This window comes from Stegostoma tigrinum, chromosome 2 (assembly GCF_030684315.1).
Source record: "Stegostoma tigrinum isolate sSteTig4 chromosome 2, sSteTig4.hap1, whole genome shotgun sequence".
NCBI classification, from domain to species: domain Eukaryota; kingdom Metazoa; phylum Chordata; class Chondrichthyes; order Orectolobiformes; family Stegostomatidae; genus Stegostoma; species Stegostoma tigrinum.
In genome coordinates this window covers 75,478,899-75,506,855 of record NC_081355.1, presented here as the reverse complement: position 1 = coordinate 75,506,855, position 27,957 = coordinate 75,478,899, and the positions used below count along the sequence as shown (strand labels likewise).

The following is a 27,957-nucleotide window of genomic DNA, read 5'->3' as shown; positions in this document are numbered from 1 at the left end:
ATGTTTTCTGTGTTCAGCTACTGAGGCACCTTGTGCTCTGAAATTGCCTACACCCAAAATCCTCGGATTTCTCCACTTTCGTTCTGCTTAAAAACTTCACTTAAACCGAGCCATCTCTTCTGCCAAGCCTTTTGTTGATCCTCATAACAACACTTTCCTTGTTTCAAAGTTTTTCAACTTTAAAGTTACTATATAAACTCAAATTGTTGTTTTGACATTGTCATTCAAATTCAGTAGAAAACAAATGACTTCGGTTGAGCAGAGTGAACGTTCAGGTATAAATTTGAAGTAGCTTAATAAGACTTAATAATGTTTTAAGTGCAGAGGGAAAGACAGCCAGCTGGGTTTGGTAGGAAGCATTCATCACTCAATCTATCAGTCAGATCAGGAACATACAACTTTCTGCTGCGTCAATGTGAGACCTCCAGTACGTGCCAGCATTTTACACAGAAAATGTACTACATGTGCTTCAAATAAATGGCAAGAAATCCTTGGTGGAGTGAAGAGGGCCCACAGACAGTCAGGGAATGCCATCATAATCACACAAGGAGCTTACCTGAGATCAGTTCAGGGGTTTGGCCAACATCACATAGCTGCTTGTTCCTCCCAGAGCCCAGGGATGAGTGTTTGTATTGGAGGATGCATGCAAGCATTCTGGTTATTACAGGTGGGTTAGGTGGGGTGCTGTAGACTGTCCATCCAGGGCATGGACAGTGCTTATGCCAGCTATCCTGCTGAGTCAGACTTGGGGTTGGACCATTAATGGTCAGTGTCCTTGTGAGGGACATTCCTTGTAGTCCTGGAGAAAGCAGGCAACTGGAATTTAAGGATGAGCTTCATTGTATTGGATCCCTGAAGGGATCGTGACAATGGTAAGAGATGATTGTTGATAACAGGGTGAGGCCTCAAAGTGAATGGGGGGGAAACAGGGAGTATTGGGTACAGTGTTCAAACAGCTCACTGCAACTCCAAAATTGACAGGGGGAAGGTGTTGGACTAAAAAGAGGACAGGAATTTCCTGTGTCTGGGTTCTATAGTTAAACTGAGGACCTTAATGATTATGTAAAAGGAGATAACAGAAATGTGGATAGGCTGACAGCCAACAGGGCCAAAGCAACAGCTTGACAACAAGAAACATGAAGAATGAGGGAACTTCATGTATGACAGGTGAAGCTTGCAACTTACTAGTACTGAAGCAAAGTTAGAACTTTGCAATGTCAAATTGAAAGTCAATTGCACAATAATGTTCACATAAACTGACAGACACTACATGCAGATTGGGCAAAGTAAGATATTGCTTTTTTCCTTTGGGAACAAATAAACTCTGGAATTAGATTTCCTCCTGGGGTAATTGCACTATTCAAGCTTCCATTGACTCAGAAATGCCTCCCATCTATCTTTAATTTGCACTTTATTGGCACATCAATTGGTGCCTAAGATTGCAGCTTGGAAATTATAGTCAACAGCATTGGAGTACATCAATCAATCACATTGTGTGCTCAAATTACCTCCTAGTCATTATCAGCTGAGCAACTATATTAAAAACAAGTCATTAAAGCAGAATCTTAACTTCCCATTTCAAAGTCACATTCCATAGCAGTTTGGAAGGGGTGTACTAGCAGAGTTTCTACTCTCGACGTTGTATCAAAGCTTTGGTGTGCAATGCACAGTTGGAGAAAGTCACATACCTCAGAGCTCCCTATGGAGCAATGAAAATGATCTCCTCGGGGAGCCACTCTACCACACTTTGATAGCATGACATGAGTCTTTGTGATCATGGAACTTTGTAATCAAAATTGCTTTATCTTTCTAACATTACCCATAAATTATCTGCTCGTGGATCTCATGTGGACATCACCTTTGCTGGACAACTTTTGGCCTAGTGCTATTCTGAAGGCAGTGTAGAAAAATACAGTAATTACAACTTCTTCAACAAGCTCAGCAGGAATAGAAGTCTCCATTGGCTGCTGTGCAGCTTCCAGACGGAGTAGGAATGAGTGAAAGTCCACCAAGAGGTGAAGGAGAATGATGAGACTTCACGTGTAGAGGCCTCACTGCCATTTTCTTCAACTGATTGAAAGACAGTGCAGACACCAATTTAAGGCTATCCAGGCCCATCATTACCAAAATGTGTTATCTATTGGTCAGGGACTTGTGCTTAGAAGGAGTGGGTGATAACTACATCCTAGCACCTGAATTGCTCATAGCTTCCATCAGTCTTTATGCCAGTGGCTCAGTTTGGGGAGGAACTGGGGGCATATGTTGCATCTCCCAATCCTCGATCCATGAATGTATCTGGGATGTCACTGATGTCATTTCCTCCAACTATTCATATCTTGCCCCATGGTGAGGGGGGGGTCTAGCAACTCAGGCACTGGGATTCTGCACCCCCTCGTTATTGTTGGTATACAGGGTGTGGACAGTGCTGTCATTTGTGGCTTTGACCTGAATGGCTTGCTAGATTATTTCAGATGGCAGTTAACCAAGTTGCTGCAGTTCTGTAGTCAAATGTAATCCAGACATTAGTGACCCATTTGGATACTAGACTCAATAATCTAAAAAATGTCATTTATGTATTGGAAATATTATCTAATATAAAGCCAAAAAATGTTGCTCATGTAACAACTGCACAAGATACCTCTCTAGATTTGATCTTAAGGTTTTCTACAAATCAAGACAATGAAAACTCCACTGCGGTCACTTTGAACCATGTACTGTCTACAGAGTAGCACAAAGACAAATAACTGGTGTCCATATAATACCTTTCAGTGCTTCACAACATCCCAATACATTTGGATTGTAATTAATGTTGCAATGTCTCCAAATGGCAGTGAATTTGTTTGCAGTGAGATCCACAAAAAAAAGATAATAACCAGAAAATGTGTTTTAGTGATTTTCTTCAAGGGATTAAAATATTGGCAAAGACATTGGTAAAAAGAACACTTGAAAGAGTCGAAGTATTGATTTGACAACCCTTTCAAAAGACCACACTTCCAACAGTTCAACATTTCCCCTGTACTGTAATCAGTTGTCAGTTCAGATTTTGTGCTCAGCAGTCTACAGCAGGATTTGGATCTATAACCTTCTGTGTCAGAAGTGAGTGCACTACCCAGTGAGCCATGGTTGCTGCCTAAATGAGCATCAAATTATGTTTTACAAAAGTGATTTAGGACAGCTTGTTACAACTCAAAGTATTACTCGGAAAGAAATCAAACACTTGGGTTAAAGGAGATTGAATATGCAGATATTGCTTGGTTCAGTGGATCACTTCCATTAGATAACAGCTATTTTCTTCCTTGGTACATGTGTAGGGATATTCACTGATTTTCTCTCCTTCTGTGCCCTTTGCAGCAGGAACTGATCTATTACACATTCCACAGAAGGAACACAACTGCCAACCTTGACTTTCTGCTGCAGCGGTGCAATGAGGTTCAACTGTGGGTTGCCACTGAAGTCCTCCTCTGTAGCCAGCTATCCAAACGAGTGCAGCTTGTCAAAAAGTTCGTAAAGGTTGCTGCTCAGTAAGTGGAAAAGGCATTCTGTACAAAAAGGTTAAAAAAGGATTGTAAAACAAAAGCAGTTCCAAGGTCACATTATTTCCGGGACACATCTGCGGCTCTAAAAGAGATATGTCATTGACGTCTGTGTTTGGCAGAGATTTTCTCTGGTACTAGGAAGCAGAAGCTGTTCACAATTTTCATTATATCCTATGCTAACAATGCATATTTACATGGTTGCATTGTATTTGTAAGATGCTGACTTTTCTAATTGTGGAGATACATGTGAAGATTTGACATCTTTTTTCCAAAATGTGGGAACGATTTTAAAATTCTGCTGAAAAGTAATGAACTGTAACATAATTATCTTTCTGTGCTTTCCATTTGAAAAAAGAGAGCTCCTTGATGATCTAAGTAGGGGCATCTGTCTTGAGAGTTACTGAGCCCTGAGCACAGAGAAGTCTCACTAACATGCATTTAACTGAGCTGGTAGCTCCTGGACACTCTTATGTTAATCAGTCTCGCTGCTTTGCTAATTCAGCTCCCTCCTTCTGTTGGGTTGGTCACTCCTACGAGCCATCCTCAGCAATGACATTGTCATCACCCATTACCAGAAGAAAAAAAAAATCAAAAAAAAAGTAAAAAACTAATGTACAACAAATTTCATCAATGCTCTTCCTAATATTTGGAGCCTTAAGAGTTAATTATACTGATGATAAGGCTTCTTTTAGCAGCCACAGGCCTTAGCAGGCCCTTGGAGGAAGACCATGAATGAGTTATAATTGTCTGTTTAACTCAAGTGAAAGAACAGTTGGAATTCATGGTCATCAGAGAGCCATTCTGTTTTACACTATGAACAGAAATGAGCCCTGGGATGCTAGGGAACATTTGATTTATACCTGGAACACTACAACTCTCTGGTGATAATTCATTACATGGATAGATTATTGTTTTATACTTCATTGGTGTGAGTTACCAGCCAACGGGGAAGTATGTTATTGCTTACTCCCACGATTTTTTTTCATTTACCCTGAGCATTCTGTTTCAACAAAAAAAAGCAGATGCATGTTTATTTTTAATTGCCTAATTGTAGAATATGAAAATTTCCAGAAACACGTTTTTGTTGAGATCCTGCAGGGTAGAATTGTATTCTCAAAGGGGCAAAGGGAAAGGTATCGTGCAGGAGGTGAAGGGGTTTAAGCGTTGATTAACTTGGTGAAATTATTTGGCTTCTGTTGTTATACAACACTAATTGTTTACTTCCAGTCAAAGGATCATATATGCAAGTAGCTCGTCACCAGAAAATCAGAGCTACAAATGTTTGTTAATGAAACACAAAGACCTTCAGTAGCATTTATGCTTGACACCATTGTATTCATGCTTGCAAGTAAAAAATATAACATTAGGCGTTAAGGAGAAAGCATCCTGTTCATTGACGATCTCTTTCCTGAATGAAAGCCAAAGATTATGATATTTGGATAGGTGGAGAAAAGAACAACAACCTACTCTACCAATGTGCATAACACACCAATTTAAAAGCAAGGCTTCAAAAATTGTTTTAAAAGAAATCATAATGACGATAGAAATCCTTATAAGCTAACTATTAACTGCAGGCAAACAAAAAACCCGTGGTTAACTCAAAAGCCCACAGTTACAGTAAATAATATTTTGTGTAAGGGTTTGGGGATAGGAATTTGGAAGTTATGTTGAGATTGTACAGGACATTGCTAAGACCTCCTCTGGAATACTGTACACAGTCACCCTGCTACATGAAGGAGAGTATTGAATTGGAGAGGGTTCAGAACAGAGTTACTAGGATATTGCTGGGAATGAAGGGTTTAAGTTATAAGGAAAGGCTGGGTAGGCTGACATTTTTTTGATGAGTGTCGGAGGTTAAGGGCTGACCTTTATAGAAGTTTACAAAATAATGAGGGGCAGAGATAAAATGAATAGCAAGTGTCTTTTCCCTAGGGTGGGGCTGTTCAAAGCTAGGGGACATATTTTTAAGGTGAGAGGAGAAAGTTTTAACTAGGTTATGAGGGGCAACTTTTTTCACATAGAGAGTAGTTCATTTGTGGAATGAACTGCCAGAGGAAGTGGTGGATGCAGGTACAGTTACAACATTTAAAAGACATTTGGATAGATACATGAATAGGAAGGTTTGGAGGGATATGGGCCAAATGCAGGCAAGTAGGACTAGTTTAGTTTGGGACCATGGTCAGCATGGACTCAGAGTCTGTATGTCTCTATGAATATAAATCTCATAGTCTACATCACACTTCTTAATTATTTGCTGTATTTGAATACTAACTTTGTGTTTCTTGTACAAGAAAACCCAGATCCCACTATGATGCATATTTTGTGTTTCTGTCTCCCCGTTTGAATAAGAGTCTATCTTTTGATTCTTCCTACCAAAATGCATGACCTCACACATTCCTACATTGAAATCCATCTGCCAAGTTTTTTTTCCCCACTTGCTGAACCTATGTGTATCCCCTAACCCTGTCGCAGATTCCTCATGCCCTCATCCCAACATGTCCTCCGACCTATTTTGAATCATCATTAAATTTGGTCACATAACACTCTGCCCCTTCACCAAGTCACTTGGAATACAAGTAGATAGTAAATCATTGTGCCCTTGGACTGATCCTTATGGCACTTCACTATTTATATCTTTGCAACTTGAAAAATACCAGTTAATCCTAACTTTTTGTCTTTTGTGTGTTACCAATCCTCAATCTGTACAACTGTGTTACTGTATATACTGTGTGTTCCTATCTTGTGCAATTTTTAAAAAAATGTGTCTATTTGCCAAGTGCCTTCTGGAAATCCACAAATAGTACATCTACTGACTCCCCTTTATCAATTTTGCTTGTTTTACCTGAAAGAGATCTATCAAGCTTGTCAAAAATGATTTCTCTTTCAAAATGTCCTGCTATTTCTTCCCTAATAAATGGACTTAAGCACCTAACTGACCCGTAGTATTCTGCTGTCTGCCTCACTCCCTTCTTGAACAGAGGTGCGGTATTAGTGATTTTCTCACTTGCTGTAACCTTTCTGGAATCCAGTCTGGAATATTTTGGTCAATGCGTCCTCTATTTCTGGAATAAGTTTTGGTTGAGCAATATGAAATATCTACTGAAATATCTGCACCTGCTTATTCACTCATTTACCCTTTCATGTATTTTCCGAACCCATTATAGGCTAATTTTACTTCATACCTTAGTAACTGTATTTAAGATGGCAGGTCTGTGGCTGCAGAGCAGTTTTGTTGCCACACCCATCCCTACCACCCGGCTACCATTAAAACTGAAAGTGGATGCTTAAACATTTTTTACAATTTATGAGCTATCCTTTCCTGACCTCATCCTTGGGCAGTGTAGGTTGAAATTATTTGAGACAGCTCATATTAGACTCATAACTGAAACTGTGCAGATTGATTGTTTTGTAAAATTGTGGTCCTGTTTTAGTACAAAAAGCAGTATATTTCAGTTTGTGTGGATAATAGAATATATTCACCAACATGCTCATTAAATGTAGAAATGCCATCAAAGATCAATAAAGACAAATGATATAGATTGAAGACGTAAGGACTGGTCAGCTGTCATGAAGATACTGTTGAGTTTTATGTGCAAAATGATGCAAATGATACATTCCATGACCTCTGAGTTTTATTCAGTGCTTCAAAATATCTTGTTACTGTGCTTACATTTTTCCCCAGTTCAGTCTCTCTTTCCAACTTACCACATCCAGGAATAAAAAAATTTACACAGAATAAATACCAGACACACACAATCAAGCACCAAACAATTGAATACTGCAGACATCAATCCTCAGCAATGTCATCAGGAGCAGTTTTTTTTCTAAAAGAAATGAACTGTATGGAATTAGAAACAACAGAACACAACCCAAAGAAATGTCACTTCAACCCTGCAAATAAGGGACCAAACTCAAATGACAGCCCAACCAATTACCAAGCCCAAAGTGAAATTTAGGGAGCAGAATAGGAACTGTAAAGAGAAATAACATTAAAGTTTGGGGGTTGACCTTAACACTTCATGATGGTTAGATGACTGGCAACAGCTGGCCAGCAGAACTTATTTTACACTCTGCATGATTTTGCAACCAGTCTGATCTAAACTGAGCTGAATTAACCTGGGAAAGAAGATCCTCAGCATTTTGGAATTGGCTGGTTTCTCGATGGGTGTCTACTTATGATATTTATTATTGATGCTAGATAGCAATGTTCCTTGCACAATGCATGGCTTTGTGGCTGCACAACAATCCAAAAATGCCCATGTAAGCTCCAAACACTTATGATAAGCACTTAACTCAATCACATATGCACTTAGAAATGAAAAATACATTACAAGATATCGCTGACTCAAGGTGTAAGGTTGGATGAACACAGCAGGCCAGGCAGTGTCAGAGGAGCAGAAAAGTTGACATTTTGGGTCTGGACCCTTCTCCAGAAATCCAGCTCTACACCTTGTTATCTCAGATTCTCCAGCATCGACAGTTCCCACTACCCCTTACAAGATATTGCTGTTACTTCTAACTTGCACGTGCATTTCTGTAATATAACAAGGGCTGGCAAATAAGAGTTAGGAATTTGTTATGAACAGAAACTGCTTCAATCATTTTCCTTTCTTTTTGGTACAGTTAGCACATTTTAATCTGTGTACATTACACTTTGAGAGCTAGTAACAACTATTGAGGCGTGCAAAGCCTTTGTTACATTCCTATAATGGTAGTAGTACCAACGAGGATGTGACATTTATGTGGTCATACGTAACAGCAGATCAGAATTCATGTGTATGACCTGACTTTTGGGATGTGACAAAGGGATCAAATTAAATAGTAAGTTTCTTAAGATAATTGATAATAGCATAGCCAGTACTTTGTACCCTACCTAAAGTAATCAAGAACCCTACGGGACCAAATGACACGAACCTGGATTTCCAAAGATATTTTACAGTGATTGAGACAGAAAAGTCAGGATAGGAAAATAAAATCTGTACCACTTTTCTCCAAATTGGCATATTTAAATTAGATTTCAATGTGTGACTGCAAGATTACTGGACAGCAGACAGCTTTCCGTATTCTGTGAGAGGTTTGCAGCATTTCAGTAGATAACAGTTTTGCACATGACGCTAGACTTCTAATTTCACTACATGTTAATAAGTGTCATCTTCCATCTCTTAGTTGCAGGGCATTAAGGAACCTTAACTCTTCCTTCGCCATAATCATGGGTCTTAACAGTGCTGCCATCTGTCGACTCTCTCAGACATGGGAGGTAAGCAGTCAAATTATTGTCATCAGAGATGTACAATCTCATTATGTAACCAAGTGAAAACATACAAATACGTTTAACATTATGGGGAATCAGTGTGTGTTTGAGACTGGTGTCAATATTAACTCTTGTCAACATGCAGGGACATACTATCAATCAGGATGCAGTTACACCACACCCATTGCTTTATGGCAGAAAGATTTGGAGAGGTGTGAACCAGCAGCAATGACTGACATAGTTCAACCGCATCTTTCAAACACTGGAAGCGCAATGTTTTGTTTCTAAACTTCCAATCATTTTTGGAATTCTACGTGCTGATGAAATACAGTAATTTTTAAACCATTTGGCTGTAATTAATTCACTGATATTTTGTAATCCTTTCAAACTTATTTTTCCCCCCCCGAAAGAATGCATGCTAAATAGATCAGTTCAAAAGGATAACAAGGTGTAGCGCTGGATGAACACAGCAGGCCAAGCAGCATCATAGGAGCAAGAAGGCTGATGTTTCAGGCCTAGCCCTTGAGGGGTCTTCTATGATGCTGCTTGGCCTGCTGTGTTCATCCATCTCTACACCTTTTTATCTTGGATTCTCTAGCATCTGCGGTTCCTATTATCTCAGTTCAAAAGGATGTCAGGGCAATTGAGCAAAAAGCTTTGTGGACTATTGTGAGTAAGAACCATAATTTGCATTTAATATTACATTTGGGATTTTGGCTTTGATGTTAAACTGCTGCCTTGACCTCAGCAAATTAGGGAATGCAGTCCAATCTGCTGCATACTGGCCTACTTTCATTTCTGTGGTATTGGATCAGGAAGTGTGCCTGTGCCCTAGTGAAGTAGAACACTTCAATATCAATTTAGATCCTGCTGACAAAGAACTGTTAAGAGATAGGAGGTAAAATGTAAATATGGTCTCATTCATTGAGTTTGGAGGGTTTAAACTGTAGAGAGAGGCTGAGTGGACTGGGGCTATTTTGCCCAGAGAGTCGAAGGCTGAGGGAGTGACCTTATAGAGGATTATAAAATCATGCGGGGCCTGGATAGTCAAAGTCTTTTCCAGGGTAGGAGAGTCCAAAACTAGAGGGTGTAGGTTTAAAGGTGAGAGGGGAAAGATTTAAAAGTGACCTACGAGGTAACTTTTTCACACATGCAGAGGATGGTGCATGTATGGGATGGAGCTGCCAAAGGTGGTGGTAGAGGGTGGTACAGTTACAACATTTAAAAGGCATTTGGATGTATACATGATTAGGAAGGGTTTAAAGGATGTGGGTCAAATGCTGGCAAATGGGACTAGATTAATTTTGAATAACTGATCAGCCTTGTTGAGTTGGACTGAAAGGTCTGTTTGTGCTCACAACTCTATGACTCTATCCCTTGGCCAACTAAACTTTAGACATGTTGCCTCATTCATTGAGATCCTCCTTGGCCCTCCATAAGTGACCAAAATATCAAGTGAATGTCAATGATGTCAAACTACCAGAATAAAAGAACTCTGCTCAGCGTGCGCACACAGATTTCATGACATTGCCTTTGGCATGTTAGTAATCCACATTTAAAATTATTGTTTGGTACAATAGAATTTGATCTCAACCCATACTTGATTCTTTTTAACTCTTATGGATGAAATAATTAACTTGCGAAAATGAGACAATATAAACAGGCATCAGACGTCCGCAAATCATTAGAAACACAATGGCAGGTTCGAATAATTTAGCCTGTTGAGCACTAGCGAAAAATGGAACCATGCTTGATTTGTACCTCATCTCCATTGTCCCACCTTTATCCTGTATCTTATACTGCCTTTAGTTAATAGTAAAAAGTATCAAATCTCAGATTTAAAAATAATAGCATCATTTATGTAATTTGCTATTTCTAAGTTTCAAATTCCAACTACCCATTCGTTACGGGTAAAATTGCTTCCTAAGTTTACTCCTGACAATCCTGGCTCTTATTTTTAAGACTATGCCTCCTATTACTAGGCTCCTTAACCAGAGAAAATATCTTATCCCAAATAACTTCATTTATTCTCCTTACTATTTCAACGCCATCAATAAAATTGCCCTTAACCTGTTGAATTCTGGTTCATGTAATGTCTCCTCACATCATTTGGTGTCCAGGGACAAGATTTTCAACAGGGCTCTGGAAAATCCATATACCCAATCAACATGTGACTTTGCTGAGGTTTATGTCAGTTCAGATGGGTTCTATTCACGGTGAACTTTGTGAATCATGATGCATTGCTGCAGGTTCCTAGCACTGAGGCAGGTTGCCTAAAATCTCCACAACAGTAGTCAATCTCCCAATGTTGCTTAAAGATTCCCTAAAGCTCGTTTGTCTCTCCACACCCACTACCTCTACCGCCCCAGGTACTCTCAGGCAACTAAACCATCCTGTATCCACTCAACACAGACTTAAATTCCTTCGACATCCAATGCCCTGTAGATTCATTAATATCACTTAGGGAAGAAAATCTGCCATTAGCACTTGGTCTGGTCTAAAATGACTCCAGACCTACAGTGATGTGCTTGACTGTTAGCTGCCCTCCTTTACATCAGGGAAACTAAGCGGTGGCTTGGAGACCGCTTTATGGAGCAGCTACCCTTGGCTCATGACAAACAACAACACCTCCCAGTCATGAACCACTTCACCTCCCCCTCCCACTCCCTGGACGACATGTCCATCCTGGGCCTCCTCCAGTGTCACCTGAAAACTGGAGGACCTGCACGTTGGAACCTTACAACCCGATGGTCTCAATGTGGACTTTGAGCTTCAAAATATCCCCAGCCCCAACTTCATCCCAAGACCAGCCCTCCCTCTCTTTGCCTCCTTGACCTGTCTGTCTTCACTCCCAACTATCCTCTCCTCCCACTTCACTGATCAACTCCCATCCCAAATCCTTACCTAAACTCACCTTTACCAGCTTCATCCCCGCCTCCTTGACCTGTCCGTCTTCTCTCCACCAATCTGCTCCACTATCCACCTTCTATCACTGCCTCCCCCTCTGTCTATTTGTTTCAGAGCCCCCTCACTAAGAATGAGGTGTCAGCCTGGTGAAGCTCCAACACCGGAATGCTTCCATACCAATCAGTGGAAGCAACATGAAGCTACTAGGGCTAAGTGATCACACAGCATACGTTTCAGATTGAAACTCTGCAGTCCTGTCACATCCAGTCATGAATAGTGCTAGGCAGTTTCACAACTAACATGAGCAAGTGTCTCTACAAATATCCCCAAACTCAGTGAGGCAGGGAACACAGTCCATTTGTGTAAAAGACAAGCTGAAGCATTTGCTTCCAAATTCAACCAGAATTGCCAAGTAGATGATCCATCTCTTCTGATGCTGGGCACCTCAGACCTTCAGTGAATTTAATTAATTCCACATAATAAGAAGAAGCAACTGAAATTTCTAGATTCAGCATAAGTTATGGTCCCCAACAACATTCTGTCAATGTTTGCTCCACACCCCTCTCCAACCTGTTTCAATGCAGTTACAACATTGGTATCAACCCTGAAATGTTGTAACTTTCCCAAGTAGGGCCTACCCATTAGATGCAGGACAAATCCAACCTGGCCAATTACCAACCTATTAATCTACTCAATCAACGTGATGTGGTTAGGGTGTCCTCAACTGTTATCAAGCAGCATTTGCTCAGCATCTGTTCACTGAAGCTCAGTTTAGGTTTCACCAGGGCCACACAGCTCCTCACCACCTTACAGCATTGGTTCAAACACAAACAAAAGAACTGAACTCCAGAGGTGAAGTGAGAGAGACAGTCACTGACATCAGGGGAGCATTTGACAGTGTGGCATCAAGAACCCTGGCAAAACTGCAATCAAAATGAATCAGGAAATCTTTCTGCAGGTCAGAGAACCTCATACCCAGCTCAAAATAAAAGACAGCTGTTGTTGTTACTAGAGGTCAATAATCTCAGTCCCAGGATATCAATCCCAGAGGTTCACAGGGTAGTGTCCTAGGCCCAACCATTTTCTGTTACTTCATCAATGACCTTCCCTCAATCATAAAGGTCAGAGGTGGGGATATTCACTATGTTTGCAAAATGTTCAGCACCAGTCGTGACTGCAGATAAGGAAGTAATTGGTGTCTATTTGCAAAAAGACTTGGATAACATCCACTCTTGGTTTGATGAGTGGTAAGTAGCATTCATGCCACAAAAGTGCCAGGCAATGTCTGTTTCCTGGAATAGATAATCTAATCATCTTGCCTTGATGATCAATGGCATTACCATCGGTGATTCATTTACTTTTAAATTCTGGGAGTTAACATTGACCACAGACTGAACCAGACCAATGATGCAACGATTGTAGCTGTATGTACAGGTAAGAGGCTAGGAATTCTGTGGTGAATAACTTATCTTGTGTCTTCCCAGTGTCCAACAATATGTGACAAGCTGGCATCATCCAGGAAAAGGCAGCCCACTTGATTGGCACCACAGCATCTACAGCATTGACTGTCTTCACTGCTTATGCACAGTGGCAGCAGTGTGTACCATCTGCACAATGCACCGCAATAATTCATTCAGAATCCTTCAACAGCACCTTGAAAATCATCAACCTCTACAATGTAAAAGTACAAAGGCAGCAGATAAAATGGTGTACCACCAGCTGAAAGTTCCCTTCCAAGTCACATACCATTCTGACTTGGAACTAAATCTCCATTCTTTCACTGTTGCTGAGCCAAAATCCTGGAACACCCTCCCTCACAGCACTGTGCATCAACCTACACCCCACGTAATGCAGCAGTTCATGAAGGTAGCTCACCACCCAGTTGCTCAGCAGGACAAGGTCAAGAAAGTTCACCACCCCAACTGAGATGGGCAGTAAATGTGGGCCTCGTTAGCGATGCACAAAACCTGGGAACAAATAAAAGGTTATCCTCAATGTCTGCCATGTACCCTCCATTGCCATTCTTCCAGTGACCGCCATGTGCAGTCCCTGATCCATGAAATGCAGTGGGAGATCATTTTGGAATCATTGGAATAAGTTAAACTCCTAAAAGTCTAATAAAACACTGAATTTAAATATTTTAATTACATTGGAAAAGAAGAAAACCTATGACTGTGTAAAAATTGTAATCTTTAAGTGTTGTTTAGGATTATACGCAAACAAGAAACTATATTCAATGCCTATTCTGTTACTATAACTTAAATATCTCAATAATTAAAGGAGGAATAGACCACCTATTGAATTAAAGTGATTAATCACTTTGACATCCATCCACGTATTCATATTGGATTATTAAACAAATTTCTGGTTGCATTGTCTGAAATTGACAGGATAGAATATTGTCCCATTTCAATTTCAAAGCAAAGTGCCTATAATTTATGAAGGGAACAAATATTGCATTTTTTTTATTTAAAGGCAAGGCTGGTTTTAATAGCCAAAGTTGTGAACAGATTTAAATCGCAGAGCAAAACATGACACGAGAGCCTGACAGGATTTCTTTTTCCATTGTTAATGCATTACGGCACTTGACATTTGGAAAAGTATTGAAATGTATGGCAACTACTGTAAGATGTTAGTAAATGTAGAAGTCAACTTACCTTTCTGGCCAGATCCCTATATTGAATAACTGCTGTATAAACTACATTTCAATGCTGTGTCTGTGTTGGATCTCAACTGATTCTTCACTGTTTATAAATTAATTATGAGAGAGAACAACTGTCTGTTATCCATTTAAACATTTTGCTTAAAAGATATTATCAAATTGGAATTTCATATTTATGTTGTGTTTTTTTTTCCTTAGAAAGTACCTGGGAAATTTAAGAAGCTGTTCTCTGAACTTGAAAGTTTTACGGTAAGTGCTTGTGCACCAACTTAAAATATTCAGAACATAACTTCTGGAGTAATTTCATACATTTACATTCAAAGCTTCATATATTGGGAATGCAGATATTGATGCCAAGAATGAATTTGAAGGTGAATCTTGCAGAGTCCACTATGCTCCATGCCCAAATTCCTAAGTGTTACTCCTTGGAAGTTCTGAGATTTCATGCTTTGGTTCTCTGGTAGAACATTTATTTCTGTAAGAAGGTCATGGCATCAAAATGCATTTCAGAGATGTGAGCATGTAATCAGCTGACAATTCAATACTGTAGTAAGGAGATGCTTCAGTGTAGGAGGTGCTGTCTTTTGGGTCCTGCCTACAATCTCAGATAGAAGCAAAAGATTCCACAGCACTATGGAAGAAAAGCAGAGCAATTCTTAATGTCTTAGCCAATTTTATCCTTCTTCCAATTAATAATCTGGTCAATTATTTCTTTCCTGTTATTGGACCTAGCTTGTGCAAATTGACTGCTGTGTTTCTAACATTACAGCAGTGATTACCCTTCGAAACTGTATCATTGACTGTGAAATAACGAGAGGTACCATCCAGCAATGAAACACATTTGGAGATCTCTTCTGTTCATAACAAGGCCATGATTTGTGATTTTAAATTCGCTATCACAGGGATTATATGTTGTGTTCCAGTGTGGCTCCAAATTACAGGAATAACTTGGGCATTCTCAGCCTCATTCCTATTTAATACAATTTATTAGCACAACACAAAAACACAATTTGCCACCAGCTGTCCCTAACCCATCGAGTCACAGAAAGTGAAATTAAGAATGGTTGAAGATGAAAAATGGAAATGTTTATCACTGGATACTACAAAAAAAAGGACTTCCCTTTAACTTGGAATTCAGGCACGATTGGGTAGAGTTGGAGTGATTGCCCACATTAAAGTTATTCTTGAAATAAAGCATCAAGAGTTTTCCCTTAAAACAAACCGAACCGTTTTAACCGCTGGCGAGCTGTGCTTGGCTAACCGTGGAGCTGAAATCAAGATTTGGCCAGCTTGGCTTGAATAAGAATTAACTGAGAGCTGAAGTGAGCTGACATGAAGACCAAGTTGCAACCATCACAGACTGGCATGCGAAACCTGTCAGCTACAGACACGTGGAAAAGACTCAAATGGGGCATAATAACTCTAAGACTATGCTGGCTGACATCAAAATGGTTGGAACAGTTTTGATTCACCAGTGGTTTGACCTGGAAGTGATTGATGGGTATTGACACGGAAAGTTTTCAAACCTCAACATAATGTTTATTGCCCTGATAAGTGCCAAGATTTACTTCCTTTCTGTCACCACCTTTATGGGGGATCTAATATATTTCAAAATTTGCAGAAGATACAAAACTAATTACGAATGTGTTCCGTGAGTAAGATGAAAGATATTTTCAGGAATTTGGACAGTTTTAGTGATAGGGCAAAAACATGACAGATAAAACATCATGTAGAAAAATGTGAGGCTATTTACTTCAGCTGGAAGAAAATTTGTAGGGTATTTCTTAAATGGTGCAAAGTGAGAAAGTATAGATGTAGAATGAGACTTTGTTGTTGTCAGTTGGTCACTGAGAGCTAACATGCAGGCCCGACAAGTTATTAGGAAGCCTTTATTGCAAGAGGATTTGAGTACAGGGCAGTGAAGTCTTGGTTCAATTATATTGGAGCTTGGTTTGACTACACTTGGAGTACAATATGCAATTTTGGTCACCTTACCTCAGGAAAGGTATTATTGCCATAGAGGGGGTGCAACAAACATTCACCACACTTATTCCCAGGATTGTGGGACTGCTGTTTGAAAAGAGATTGGGCAAACTGGCCAGTATTTTCTGGAGATTCAAAGAATGGGAGATAATCTCATTGAAGCCTACAAAATTCTTAAAAGGGATAGACACGTTTCATGCAGATAGGATGGTTCCTCTGATCAAGGAGTCTAGAACCAGGGGGCACAATAAACAATAAGGAGAATGCAATTAAGACAAAGATGAGGAGAAATGGGACAAGAAGCTCACTCTTTGAGTATATTTAAGTAGAGCTCAATACTTTTTTCATTATCAGTGGCGTTAGGGGCTACGGGGATTATGCAGGTAAAAGGCTTTGAGGAATTCAATCAACCATGACTGTATTAAATGGCAGAGCAGGCTCAATGGGGTGAATGGCCTCCTCCTATGTCCTACATTTCTGTAGTATTTCCATGGCTGCTCTCTATCATTTTGGAAGATTGGCAGAAATTCCAGAAGAAATACACATGATCACTAATGTAATTTCTCTGGAGTTTGCTTTGAATTTAATGCAGGCAATTGAGAAATCTACGTGGAAATTTCTGTTAAGTACATTTTTAAGAAATGCAGAAAGCGTCAAAATTTTGTCATTGTCAAAGTAGCGTGTAGTTGTCATTTTTTTTATATGAAGCACATTAAACATCTCACTATTTTACAGGATCCATCCCTGAATCATAAAGCATATAGAGATGCTTTCAAAAAGATGCAGCCACCAAAGATTCCCTTCATGCCTCTGCTGTTGAAAGGTAATCTTAGACTGGGCACTTTCCTAGGACTGAATATGGCTAGCTGTACAGCTATCTGACATGAAAATAGATCAATTTAATGTAATTTACTTCAGCATTCTTTGTTCTAGATATTTTGTAATCAACTTGTTCAGAGATGTTATGATACACTATTGGAGCAGTGGGCCTTGAACCTGGGCCTTTGGGTAGTTACCATTACGCCAGTAGATTTCCTTCATGTTTGGTTCTAAGGCAACATAATCCTGTGATTGAAAAACAAGTGAGTTAATCTCAGACAGAAGTGATTTGCGGAGTAACTAAGGGTCACTGATAATTAGATTAGGTGAGCAGGTGTAAAGATTAAATGTAAAAATGACTGCTGGCTATTTGTTGACATGACCTTAAAGTTTTCATTTAAATATCAGAAGAACAGTGATGACAGTATTGAACTCTGCGTAACAAGTGAAAAATTTAAGAATGTCAACATACGGTAGATCACATTCAATCACAAAATACATAAAACTTAGAAATGTTGAATCTGACTTCTATTGCACTCAATTGCCATGTCCTTTTTATGTTGTTCGTTCCATATTGCTCTTGGATTTGTAAGCATCTTCACCCAGAAGTGCTGAGTGGATGATCCATGTTGGCCTCCTCCTGAGGTGCTCAGCATTGCACATGTTAACCTTCAACCAATTCGGTTCACTCCATCTGATATCCAGGTACAGGTGAGCCATACAGCAAATGCTGGTGACCCTGATAACATCCCATAGTACTGACTATGTGTCAGTCAGAAACAGCCACACTCCCACCCCACCATGTAAGAATACGGAAAATCGTGTAGCCATATCCTATGTACAATAGAGTGGTCAAATCCCATTTGGCCAATTACCACCCATCAATTTACTCTCAATCATCAGCAATGTGGTAGAAAATATCATTGATAAAGCCATCAACCACATTATTAACCAAAGACCTGCTCAGTTTGGATTCCAACTGAACCACTCAGCTACCAGTCTCATTTTCATCTTGAACCAGATATGAACAGAAGAATTCCAGAATTGAGGTTAGAATGACAGCTTTTGACATTAAGACATTTGAAGATGCCTTGAAGGAAATATTAAAGATCCAAAGCAAAAATGAAGTCCATGGGAATCAGAGAGGAACTCTCTGCAGGTTGCACAAGAGGAAGTAATTGTTGGAGGCCAATTATTTCAATTCCAAAACAAAGCTGCAGTAACTCTTCGGGGCGGTCTAAGCCCAATTCAGCTCTTCTGCAACAATTTTCCCTCAACCATAATGTCAAAAATGGGGAAGTTCACTGATTTTTGCACAACGTTTGACACCAGTTGCAGCTCTTCGGGCATTGAAATAAGTCGTGCCCATTTGCTCCTTGTCCTGGGTTGATATAAGTGGCAAGTAATATTCATGCCACACAAGTGCCAGTAATGGCCATCTACACAAGAGAAAATCTAATAATATGTCTTGACATTCCATAGCATTAGCATTACTGATTCCCCAATATAAACATCCTGGGAGTCACTACTGACCCAAATTTAGCTGAACCAGTCATAAAAATATAGACCCGTTCTGAGGAAGGGTCACCGGACTCAAAACATTAACTCTGATTTTACTTCACAGACGCTGCCAGACCTGCTGAGTTTTCCCAAAACTTCTCTTTTTGTTCCTGATCTACGGCATCTGCAGTCCTTTCAGTTTTTATAAAAATACAGCTGCTACAACAGCAGCCAGAGTGGGAATTCTACAGGGAGTAATACAGCTCCTGATCCACCAATTCCTGTCCATAATCTGCAACACATGTCCGAACTGCGATGGCATTCTCTGCACTTGCCTAAATGAGTACAGCTCTAACAACACTGAAGGTGGTAAATACTTGCTTGATTGGCATCCTAACTACCACCTCAAACATTTTCTCCTTACTTCATGAGTGCAGAGTGGCATCAGTGTGTCCCATGTACAAGGCATGCTGTAGAAACTTGCAAAGCTTTGTTCAACATTACTTTCCAAACCTTGAAAACTCAATCACCTAGAAGACCTTCACATTCCCCTCCAAGCTACACACCATCCTGACTAGGTTCAATATTGCTGTTCCTCCACTGCCTCTGGATTAAAGTCCTGGAACTTCTTCCCAACACCACTCTAGGTGTATTTCCACCGCACAAAACTCAAGTGATTGAAGAGTGCAGTACACCACCATTTTCTTGAGGACAAGTAAGAAAGAACAGTAAGTGTTAGCCTCTGCAGCAATACTCAACTCACAATTTGAAAAATAAAGGAACCTCATTGAAACTTTCTGAAAAACCAAACCTACATATTTCTGGTGTCATTGAACTTACTACTTTTTTTCCCTCACCATTTCTATCTCTGCCAGTCACACAAATGGACCTCCATCACCTTCCTCTGCTGATGGGATTGTCATCACCTTTGAAGGATCTATATGAGCACTGAGCAGAGCCCGCTGGTTTTCTTCGATGCCTTTTATTATTTTATGATCCTAGATAACTAATCTCAGCTCATAACTGAACTAACCCAGCACTCATCCCATTGAATACCATGTACTGAATAGATTAAAAATCGGGCTGCGTCTATAGAAGCTCAATTATGTGCTTCATCAGATTACCACCCAGCCAGTGAAAATGAAAATTTGCATGTCTGTTGTATGTGTAGTTATCAATAGAAATTGATAAGACTGGTGTAAAATATTTTTTTTTAAACTTCTATGTTGCACAATTTTAATTTCTTTGTTTTAAGCAAGTTTCCCAAATTTTTAATTAAATTGTATATACCCATAATTCATGTCTTGCGTTATCTGAATAGTTGAAGTTATTATAAGTATCCCAGTCAACACTGCAGACCACATTGATTTCTCTGCTGTGTCAGTGCACAATTATTGAGCTAATCAATTTAATCTGCATTTATTATTTTGCTGTTTTGGTGACTTTTTGTTATTCCATTCCTTTGCCCCATTAGATGTAACATTTATTCATGAAGGAAACAAAACCTTTTTGGACAACCTTGTCAACTTTGAAAAGCTGGTATGTGCAATTTACTTACTTTTTCTTTCCTAAATGACTTCCGCTCAAAGATCACCTTCCAGCATGCTTAAGTATTTGATATATCTCAGTCTACAGTATATCCAAAGACAATTGAATTTAAAGTTTGTCTTCTCTAGATGATTTAACATTCTTTTTAGCTACATCTTTTATTTGTCCATGGAATGAGTGCAGTCCTGGCTGAGTCAGCATTTGTTGCCCATTCCTAATTGCTACATGAGTGACTAGTTTGCTAAGTCCATTTCTGAGGGCAGTTAAGAGTCAATCACACTGCTGTGAGTTTGGAGCCACATGTAGGCCAAACCAGGTAAGGATGATGGATTTCCTTCCCTAAATTATGTAAGTGAAATCCAAATTTTTATAAAAATAATGTTGCAAATGGGGAATGTCACATCTTTCACATTATCTGAACAATGTTAGATTACTTTTTTCGAGCGAATTATGGCAGCCAGTTCCGCTTGGGGATGAAAGGTGAATTTACTGAAATTCAATGTTTTGCCAAAATCATTGCTTAATTAAAAAGGCCTGTGTTTCTACTTTATGGGAAGTCATTCACTTGGTGAGCACATAGGGATTGGTAATACATAATTTATTAACAAGTGAATTAGGTGGAAAATCATGTACTTGTCCACATTCTCAACTGTAATTCCAGTGTATGTAGTTCAGCAACAAAAGCAGTAAAAGTACAATTACTCAATTGCATTAAAAGACTGGAACAGATACATAAAAGATTGTTCTCCTGTACTAACACTACTTACCAATGTCTGGTGCATTGAACAGGAGCTTAGGGTTTTGTTAACTTTACTTGAAGGGAGAGTTGTTGCTCCATTCAATAGTTCAAGGTTAATTTAAAATGTTCTGTTCCTAAATTAGTTGTTCCTATCTGCCATTGTAACTTAAGGGGGAGATCAGCAGAACTCCTGAGTGAGCAATGTGAAGGTTTAAATATTTTTTAAACTGCTGCAGGGATTTTGTTAATCTCTCACCTGTAGCAGCAATTAAGACAATATTGAGTGAAATTTGCGTTTTATCTTTGTATCAACATATGTTACCTGTTATTTGTTGACTTATATTGGCAAGCACAACATTTTATCTTCTTCCAAATGGAAAGGCTTTGTTGCAGAAACTGTATTTAACCAAGTGGTCTTCCAGGGGAAAATATTGAAAATAATTCTTGGCTTACGGATGGCTCAGTGAACAGTTTCTGCTGGTGTTTTAACCATTTTTCTCTATTCCCAGCACATGATTGCAGACTCCATCAGGTTGCTGAGACACTGCAGAAGTAATCAGATCAGTGAGTATCAACAGTGGTTGTGTACCTGGAGCTGGGGATGTGGAATGGGGAAGTGTTACAGAGTATCAGCAAGCAGAAAATAAAAGGATTGCAGCGGTAATAACCTTACTTCGGGACTAGGAGGCTCATGTTCAAGGCCCACCTGCTCCAGAGTGTGTAATAACATCTCTGAGCAGGTTGTTAGGAAAATGTCCTACTCCCCCTCAATTGGCCATTAGTGCAGCTTTTTGTGGACGTGTGCATCTGAAGACAGGATTTGAGTTATATAGAAGGGCAAATTAATTCTTTAATATTTTAAGTTCATAAAAATGGATTACTTGATGAAAAATCCTCACCTTAAAATTTAACATTTGGTCAAAATTCACTTAGGAAAGTGAACTCACAAACTAAGTACAACAAATCTCTCTCCACTACCATTGGGCACCTCTCCAAGTCAGATAGTTTTAAAGCTTGAATTCAGGCTTTCCAAGAGAACTATTATCCAGACAGTATGAAAATTCCAATTCACTTCATATTTGATGGAATTTCAGTGAAACATAATGTAGATTGCATGTGTTAAAAAATACTCCAATGTGATCTTAGGGTCCCTGTAAACTTTTGATCTGGATTTGTGGGCGACAGTATGCACTGTAGAACAAATTGGAAACTCTACCATGCAGAAACTCTACTGCTGCTCATACTGACAACAGTATTCCTGACCAGAATGGGGAGAATGTTTGATAATTTCTCCATCAATCATGCTTGCAAGTGACTGGAATTGTTTCTGGACAACAGAGAATTGGGACATAATTATTCTCCACACTCTGCCTTTTGCTAGAGAAATCATCCTGCTTTCATCAGGGGTTATTATTTCTGTTTTTATGAAGAATTAAGAAAAAAATTCTGTAGACTGTTTATTGTAGCGTGCCTGTGTGAATGCACCCTGCTTCAGGTAGGAAAGAAGATCATGAAGATGACATAAGGAGGCTATTCAAAGGGATATAGCTCAGTATGTGGGTGGGAAAAGTTCTCACAATGTTGGCTGCTCACACAGATAAGACAACTAGATGACAAGCAAGGAAGCTTCAGCGGGACAATAATGACAGTGATTTCTGCCCTCACTCTAGGTATGGAAGATAATCAGAAAGACCATCAGGATGTGAAAGCATATGTTCACTACTTGCACGTTATTGAAAGCCAAGAGACATTATTTCAGCTTTCTCACAGACTTGAGCCAAGATCTTAACCAAAGTTCCATCAACTTGTAAGATCACTGTATTGATGTTGAGTAGAAGCTACACAATTGCAGTCAAGACAACTGTGGCAAAGTGACTGGACCGTTGTGCTACATGATGAGTCTCTTGTGAAATCATAGGCACAGTTTACATACAAATTCGACACAACTTGGTGAGAAAGCAATAATTAGTTTAATAAGACACTTCTACGGTGTTCAGTCAAGAAGCTATGTTGCAAGAACCTTTTGGCAGAGGCACTGAACAGGGAACAAGCTAAGAATCAATCAACTACTGTTTGCTAAAACTAAGCAAAACAGAGTTCTGTCCATATTTGTCAGAAGACAATTTTTAATTCACTTTTCTTGTGCCAAACTCTCAACACAAAGACAGAGGACCTTCTTCTCTATCTTGACATGTGGCAATTGGACTTTGCATCAATTGGATGAACCTGCCACTGGCCCTGGGAAAATGCCCAGAAGCAGACCTGCATGAAGAGAGAAGGAAATCGTTACTGCTGCAGACAACATTGAGCTACAACAACTCAAAGAGGCAGTTAGTTTTAAATATTTAATACAAATGCCATTGGTCCAATAAAGGAGCAGAATCTATCAATTAGAATTGGCAGCCCATTCTGCTTAAAAGAAAGCTAACCATGCCTTGAGTCTTTAAATTACTTGCTGTGCCTCTCCCAGCAACACTGTGCACCACTGAATGTAGGCATTTCCAGCAATCAGTATTGTCAAAGGGATGGAAAATGTTAAAGCTATCACCATATCTAAAAGCCTGCCAGGACTTTTCAGGACCAAAATTTCCAGGAGCAGTGATGGTAAAAACCTAATGCATATTAAAATGTGGAATGTCGCACCATTGGGCAACCGGGAAGAGAAATTTTTGTCTGATATTTTAGTCGTTTTAATGTATTTCTTCTTGAGAAGAGTTTGCTGAATAAAAAAAATGACTGTATAACAGTGCTATAAACATAAATGCCATGCTAAGCAGTTTAATGAAGCTAATGGTTTAAGGTTTTAGTAAATTTTATATCTAATGATGGTGCAGCTTCCTTTGATGTGGAAGCCTATTGTCCCATAGTCAAAACAGTACCAAGAGTATTTGTGCATTAAACTAAATAAAACACATTTGTAAAGTTTGTACCTGCATATCGAACTAGTGGCCCAAAAATTCTTTAACTTTCTCATGTTGTACTGCCAGAGATATTATGTTGGGACCAGCTGAAGCCACAGAAAAATGTTGCAGATAATTTTTTAAAAATGCAATTTACACCAGTTCTCAGAACTCCAACATTCACTTGCTGCAGTTTCAGCAAGAGGTTTCGAGCAAAATTAATGAGCTAGAATACACTTGAATAGGATATCACACATTAAATGTCATCAGGCAGATATTTGCTGGCCAGCACCTTCAGTTAAAAAGTTTACATTTAGAACCTGAATGAACAACAATAATGCCAAAAGTGTTCTTCTTTGATCAATGAGTTTTAAAATATGATAAATTAGCAGCAGAACAACTTTTAAAAAAAGGGTTAAAATGGTGTGGATAAATTCAAACCAAATCCGAACAGAAAGGGAAATAAAAAGAGGTAATTAAAAATTAGATTAAGTGAGAGAGGACAAAAAAGACAATAGGTGGATAATTTAAATTTAAATATAAAATTTTAAAGACCTCCAACAAGAATTCACCTGAAGGAAGGAGAGTCAACTGTTAAGTACTTTCTGGGGCAGAGACATTTATTGTCACCAATTAATAATAGTCACATATTTAAAAAGATACTTATGTTTTTAATTACTAGACTCAATATTCCGTGTGGTATTTAATGTGCAGTTAATATGAAGATCCAGACGCCTTTAAAAATAACAGGAACCTAAAGACAAATTGCAAACAACAAAGGTGCATATCTTGACTAGTGAATTCTGGACCCTCAGAAAACACACCAAGTCATTTAATTCTTCCACTTTTTGACAAAGTTGCACACCAGAATGGCATGTTTAGTGTTATTTTTCCAGAAGATTCCAGCCCAATGTGTTTAAACAGTGTATTCAATGTTGTAAACCTCTCCACACCTTGAATGACCCTTAATTTCACACTGGTGTTTGCTAAATTCAGTAACTGGATACTCAGGCATGACTGAAATGTATCCTTGCTATTGCTGCAGGGACAGACTTTTTCGAATCTTTGCAGCTTCAACTAACATCCACATATGAATGTTTACCTTGAACATTATTAGTATTATTTGTTACATGAATTAAGCCAATGTTTAAAGCGAGGAGGTGTTGGGTTCACTTTAAGAAGAAATGAGTTCTATAGAGACCCAAACATTCACCTTTTGGGAGAAAGAGCTCCAGAGCAGGAAAGGCGAATAACTATTTGTGTCTGCCACCAAACCCCATCTCACCTCATGTCTGTGACGTGTATTTGTGATACTGTATGTTGACCAGCAGGTGGTGATGTTACACACTGCGAATACTTCAAGGCAAAATCATGCTGGTGCCGTTGAGGAAGATGGTGATGTCATGGCAGTGCTATTTGGTTATAACCCAGAATGTAATGCTCTGGGGTCATGGGTTCAAACCCTACAATGGAAGCTAATTAATTTAATTAATAACTCTCAAATATAAAGGTGTTCTCTCAATCATAGTAACCATGAAACTATAATCAGTTGTTGTAAGCTTGGTTCACTAATGCCCTTCATATTTTCTCATCTGATCATCCAAAACTTACTTCAATGACTAGCAGATGTGCTCGCTGCTGCAGGGATATTCCAGCATCCCAGGTGCCACCTCCATGTTAGAACCCCAGCTGTGCCCATGTTCAAGCATTGGCAGTTCAAAGTTGCCCTTCGCTATGCATGTGGTGGCACACTAACCGCAAAGCAATGCTCCTCCTGGTACATACGCGGTATACCTGACACTGCCTTGCACATTCCTACCTCAACCACTCTTTCATGGTATGACATGGGACTTCAGACAAGGCGCCTTGTGGAATGACTCTACTTGATACTTTGGCATTGCACCTTATTGTGATGAATGTCGCAGCAGTCATGTTGCAACGTGACAAGTGGAGATTGTAAGTGCTGAGTAAGTACTGAACCCTTCTCCTTCTGGCCTGAATCACCCTTGAAACATATTGTATATGAAAGCATATTGCATTATGTTTACATTTCAAGGTGAGAGGGAATTCCCTGCTCTCTACCTCTGTACAGTCTTTGAGGTCTTGCATTAGTTATATGTTTTGTGGCTCATGGGTACATCTTTTAAGGTCACCTAGGATACCCTCTGCAATCTGCAATAACTAATGATAGTCAAAATAAGATCCAGCCAGCATTTGTACTTCACACAGTTGTACACAGTGTGCATTTCCCGTGCACAATGATATGAATGAAAAGGGCTTAAACTGGACAGTGCAGAAACATGATTGCTGCAATTGCTCCCTTGATGACCATCTCATCTCTCAGAATGGAGTCTGCCTCGTCTGGATCTGATCTTAGCCACTATCCATTTGTAGGTTGTGTAAAGTGATCTAGATATCATTAAAGATATTGCAGGTTCTGTTTGCGACCATGCTTCCCAGCCTTAGCCTGGTCATCAGGGCTCTCTCCTTCCGAACTTCACTGTCCCCTTCTAACTGGCACTCCCTGAAAGCCCCAATGTTCTCAGTCACCACTTGAAATTATAACTGCAACTCTCATTCTCCCCTCCTGACCTCTATGTCCACAGCTTGGTCATGCCCACTGCTCCACATTCCCCTTCATGCCACCACCCACTCCTCCATCAAGGCCACAATGTTGACTGCCCATATCTAACCCCCCTCTCCTCACAGCACTCCTATCCATCTAGGCATTACCAGCTCCTACCCACTTAGTCGATATTTCCCTGCTTTACTGGCTTTTTCCTCTGTGAACCCCACTTGGCTGCCTCCATTCCACGGCATTGAGTTCCTTTCTCCTTACCACTACCGCTCGGCTTGAAACCCTATCTTAACTTTAATTCCATTGACACCTAGGGCTGACTGTGACTCCCCCCCCCCGCCCTTATACATGACTGCCCAGACCCTTCACTGATATCTGTGCTTCTCTTGATTGATGATCCATGAACCCGCTGACGGCTTGCATTGGAACTACAGGACCGACCATCGTGCAGTCCCTGCATGATAGTGAGAGAATCTAATTGTCTCAAGGTGCCCACACCCCTGGATTAATTGCAGATGCTGCTTTTGATCAGTTGCACAAGGACTGATGGCAACTCCACTTGCCTTGACTGAGTACTATTGTCCTCTGACTTATAGACATGGCTATTTGTTGATGCATGTGCACTGTGTTTTTCACATTGAATGCCAGCACATGCTGTAGATGTGACAATGACATAACACACTCTAAAGGGCAGCGTGGCAGTGCAGAAACTGGATTGGGGATGTGCCATGATGACATGATGCAGCTGGTATGTACCAAATGCCTGTATCCATGGACATGGGGGTTGTGTACGATGGAAGTGTGTCCTGAGATGGAGTTCTGGAGGAACAAACCATGAGCTGCAGTCATTAGGTATCCATTCTGTCCTTCATATCAGGAATTGTTGGCTTCTAGTTTCTATCCAGCAAGTGGGAGAATAGGAAATTGCATATCAGTCAGATGTGAGAAAGAAATAATGGTGGTTTTGAGCAATGATTCTTGTAAATAGGCCTTGCACTGCTCAAGAATCCTAAACTGGACTGGTTAGAAAATATGCCTTCTTTGCTCTTGATGTCAAGAAGGGCCTTGCTAAATATCTCACCTGATTTTCCCAATTTCTTGTCAGAGCCCACATCATTCAGTGACCTAGGAAGATTCTAGCCAAGTATTCTATCTTGTTGCAATCCTACCCAGATTAAAAAATAGAAATCTCCTCTGTATGCCTGGAGAAAGACTTGGGCAATTTTGACTCATTCACCGTTGCATACCAAGAAAGAGCACGGCTAAACCGTCTACTTTAGACCAGTCTGAAATGAAATAACCAGGATGTGGAGGTGTCTGTGGTGGATTGGGATAGACAAAGTCAGAAGTCACCTCGACACCAGGTTATAGTCCAACAGGTTTATTTGAAACAAGCTTTCAGAGCACTGCTGTTTTGTCAGGTGAAGTGATGAAATGATCAGAATAGTCAGGGAAGCAAAAGAAATGGTGTATGAGTGTTGTATTGAAATGTCACACTTGAAAGGAAAAGGAGTCCTCTGTTGTTCAAGCTGAG

At 39.7% G+C, this 27,957-nt stretch overlaps 1 protein-coding gene across 3 annotated transcripts in view; it reads left to right on the top strand.

Moving 5' to 3' along the window:
* Positions 1-23,822, top strand: part of LOC125465745 (rap guanine nucleotide exchange factor 5) — a 171,305-nt gene extending 147,483 nt beyond the window's left edge. For all 3 annotated transcript variants that reach the window (XM_048559532.2, XM_048559525.2, XM_048559542.1), the window contains 7 exons: positions 3,352-3,521; positions 8,703-8,793; positions 14,555-14,605; positions 17,075-17,162; positions 20,133-20,197; positions 21,455-21,509; positions 22,616-23,822. In XM_048559532.2, the coding sequence (XP_048415489.1) occupies positions 3,352-3,521; positions 8,703-8,793; positions 14,555-14,605; positions 17,075-17,162; positions 20,133-20,197; positions 21,455-21,509; positions 22,616-22,734 (639 nt within the window). In that variant the 3' untranslated portion in view covers positions 22,735-23,822. The remainder of the gene's footprint in view (positions 1-3,351; positions 3,522-8,702; positions 8,794-14,554; positions 14,606-17,074; positions 17,163-20,132; positions 20,198-21,454; positions 21,510-22,615) is intronic.
* The last annotated feature ends 4,135 nt before the right edge of the window (positions 23,823-27,957 follow it).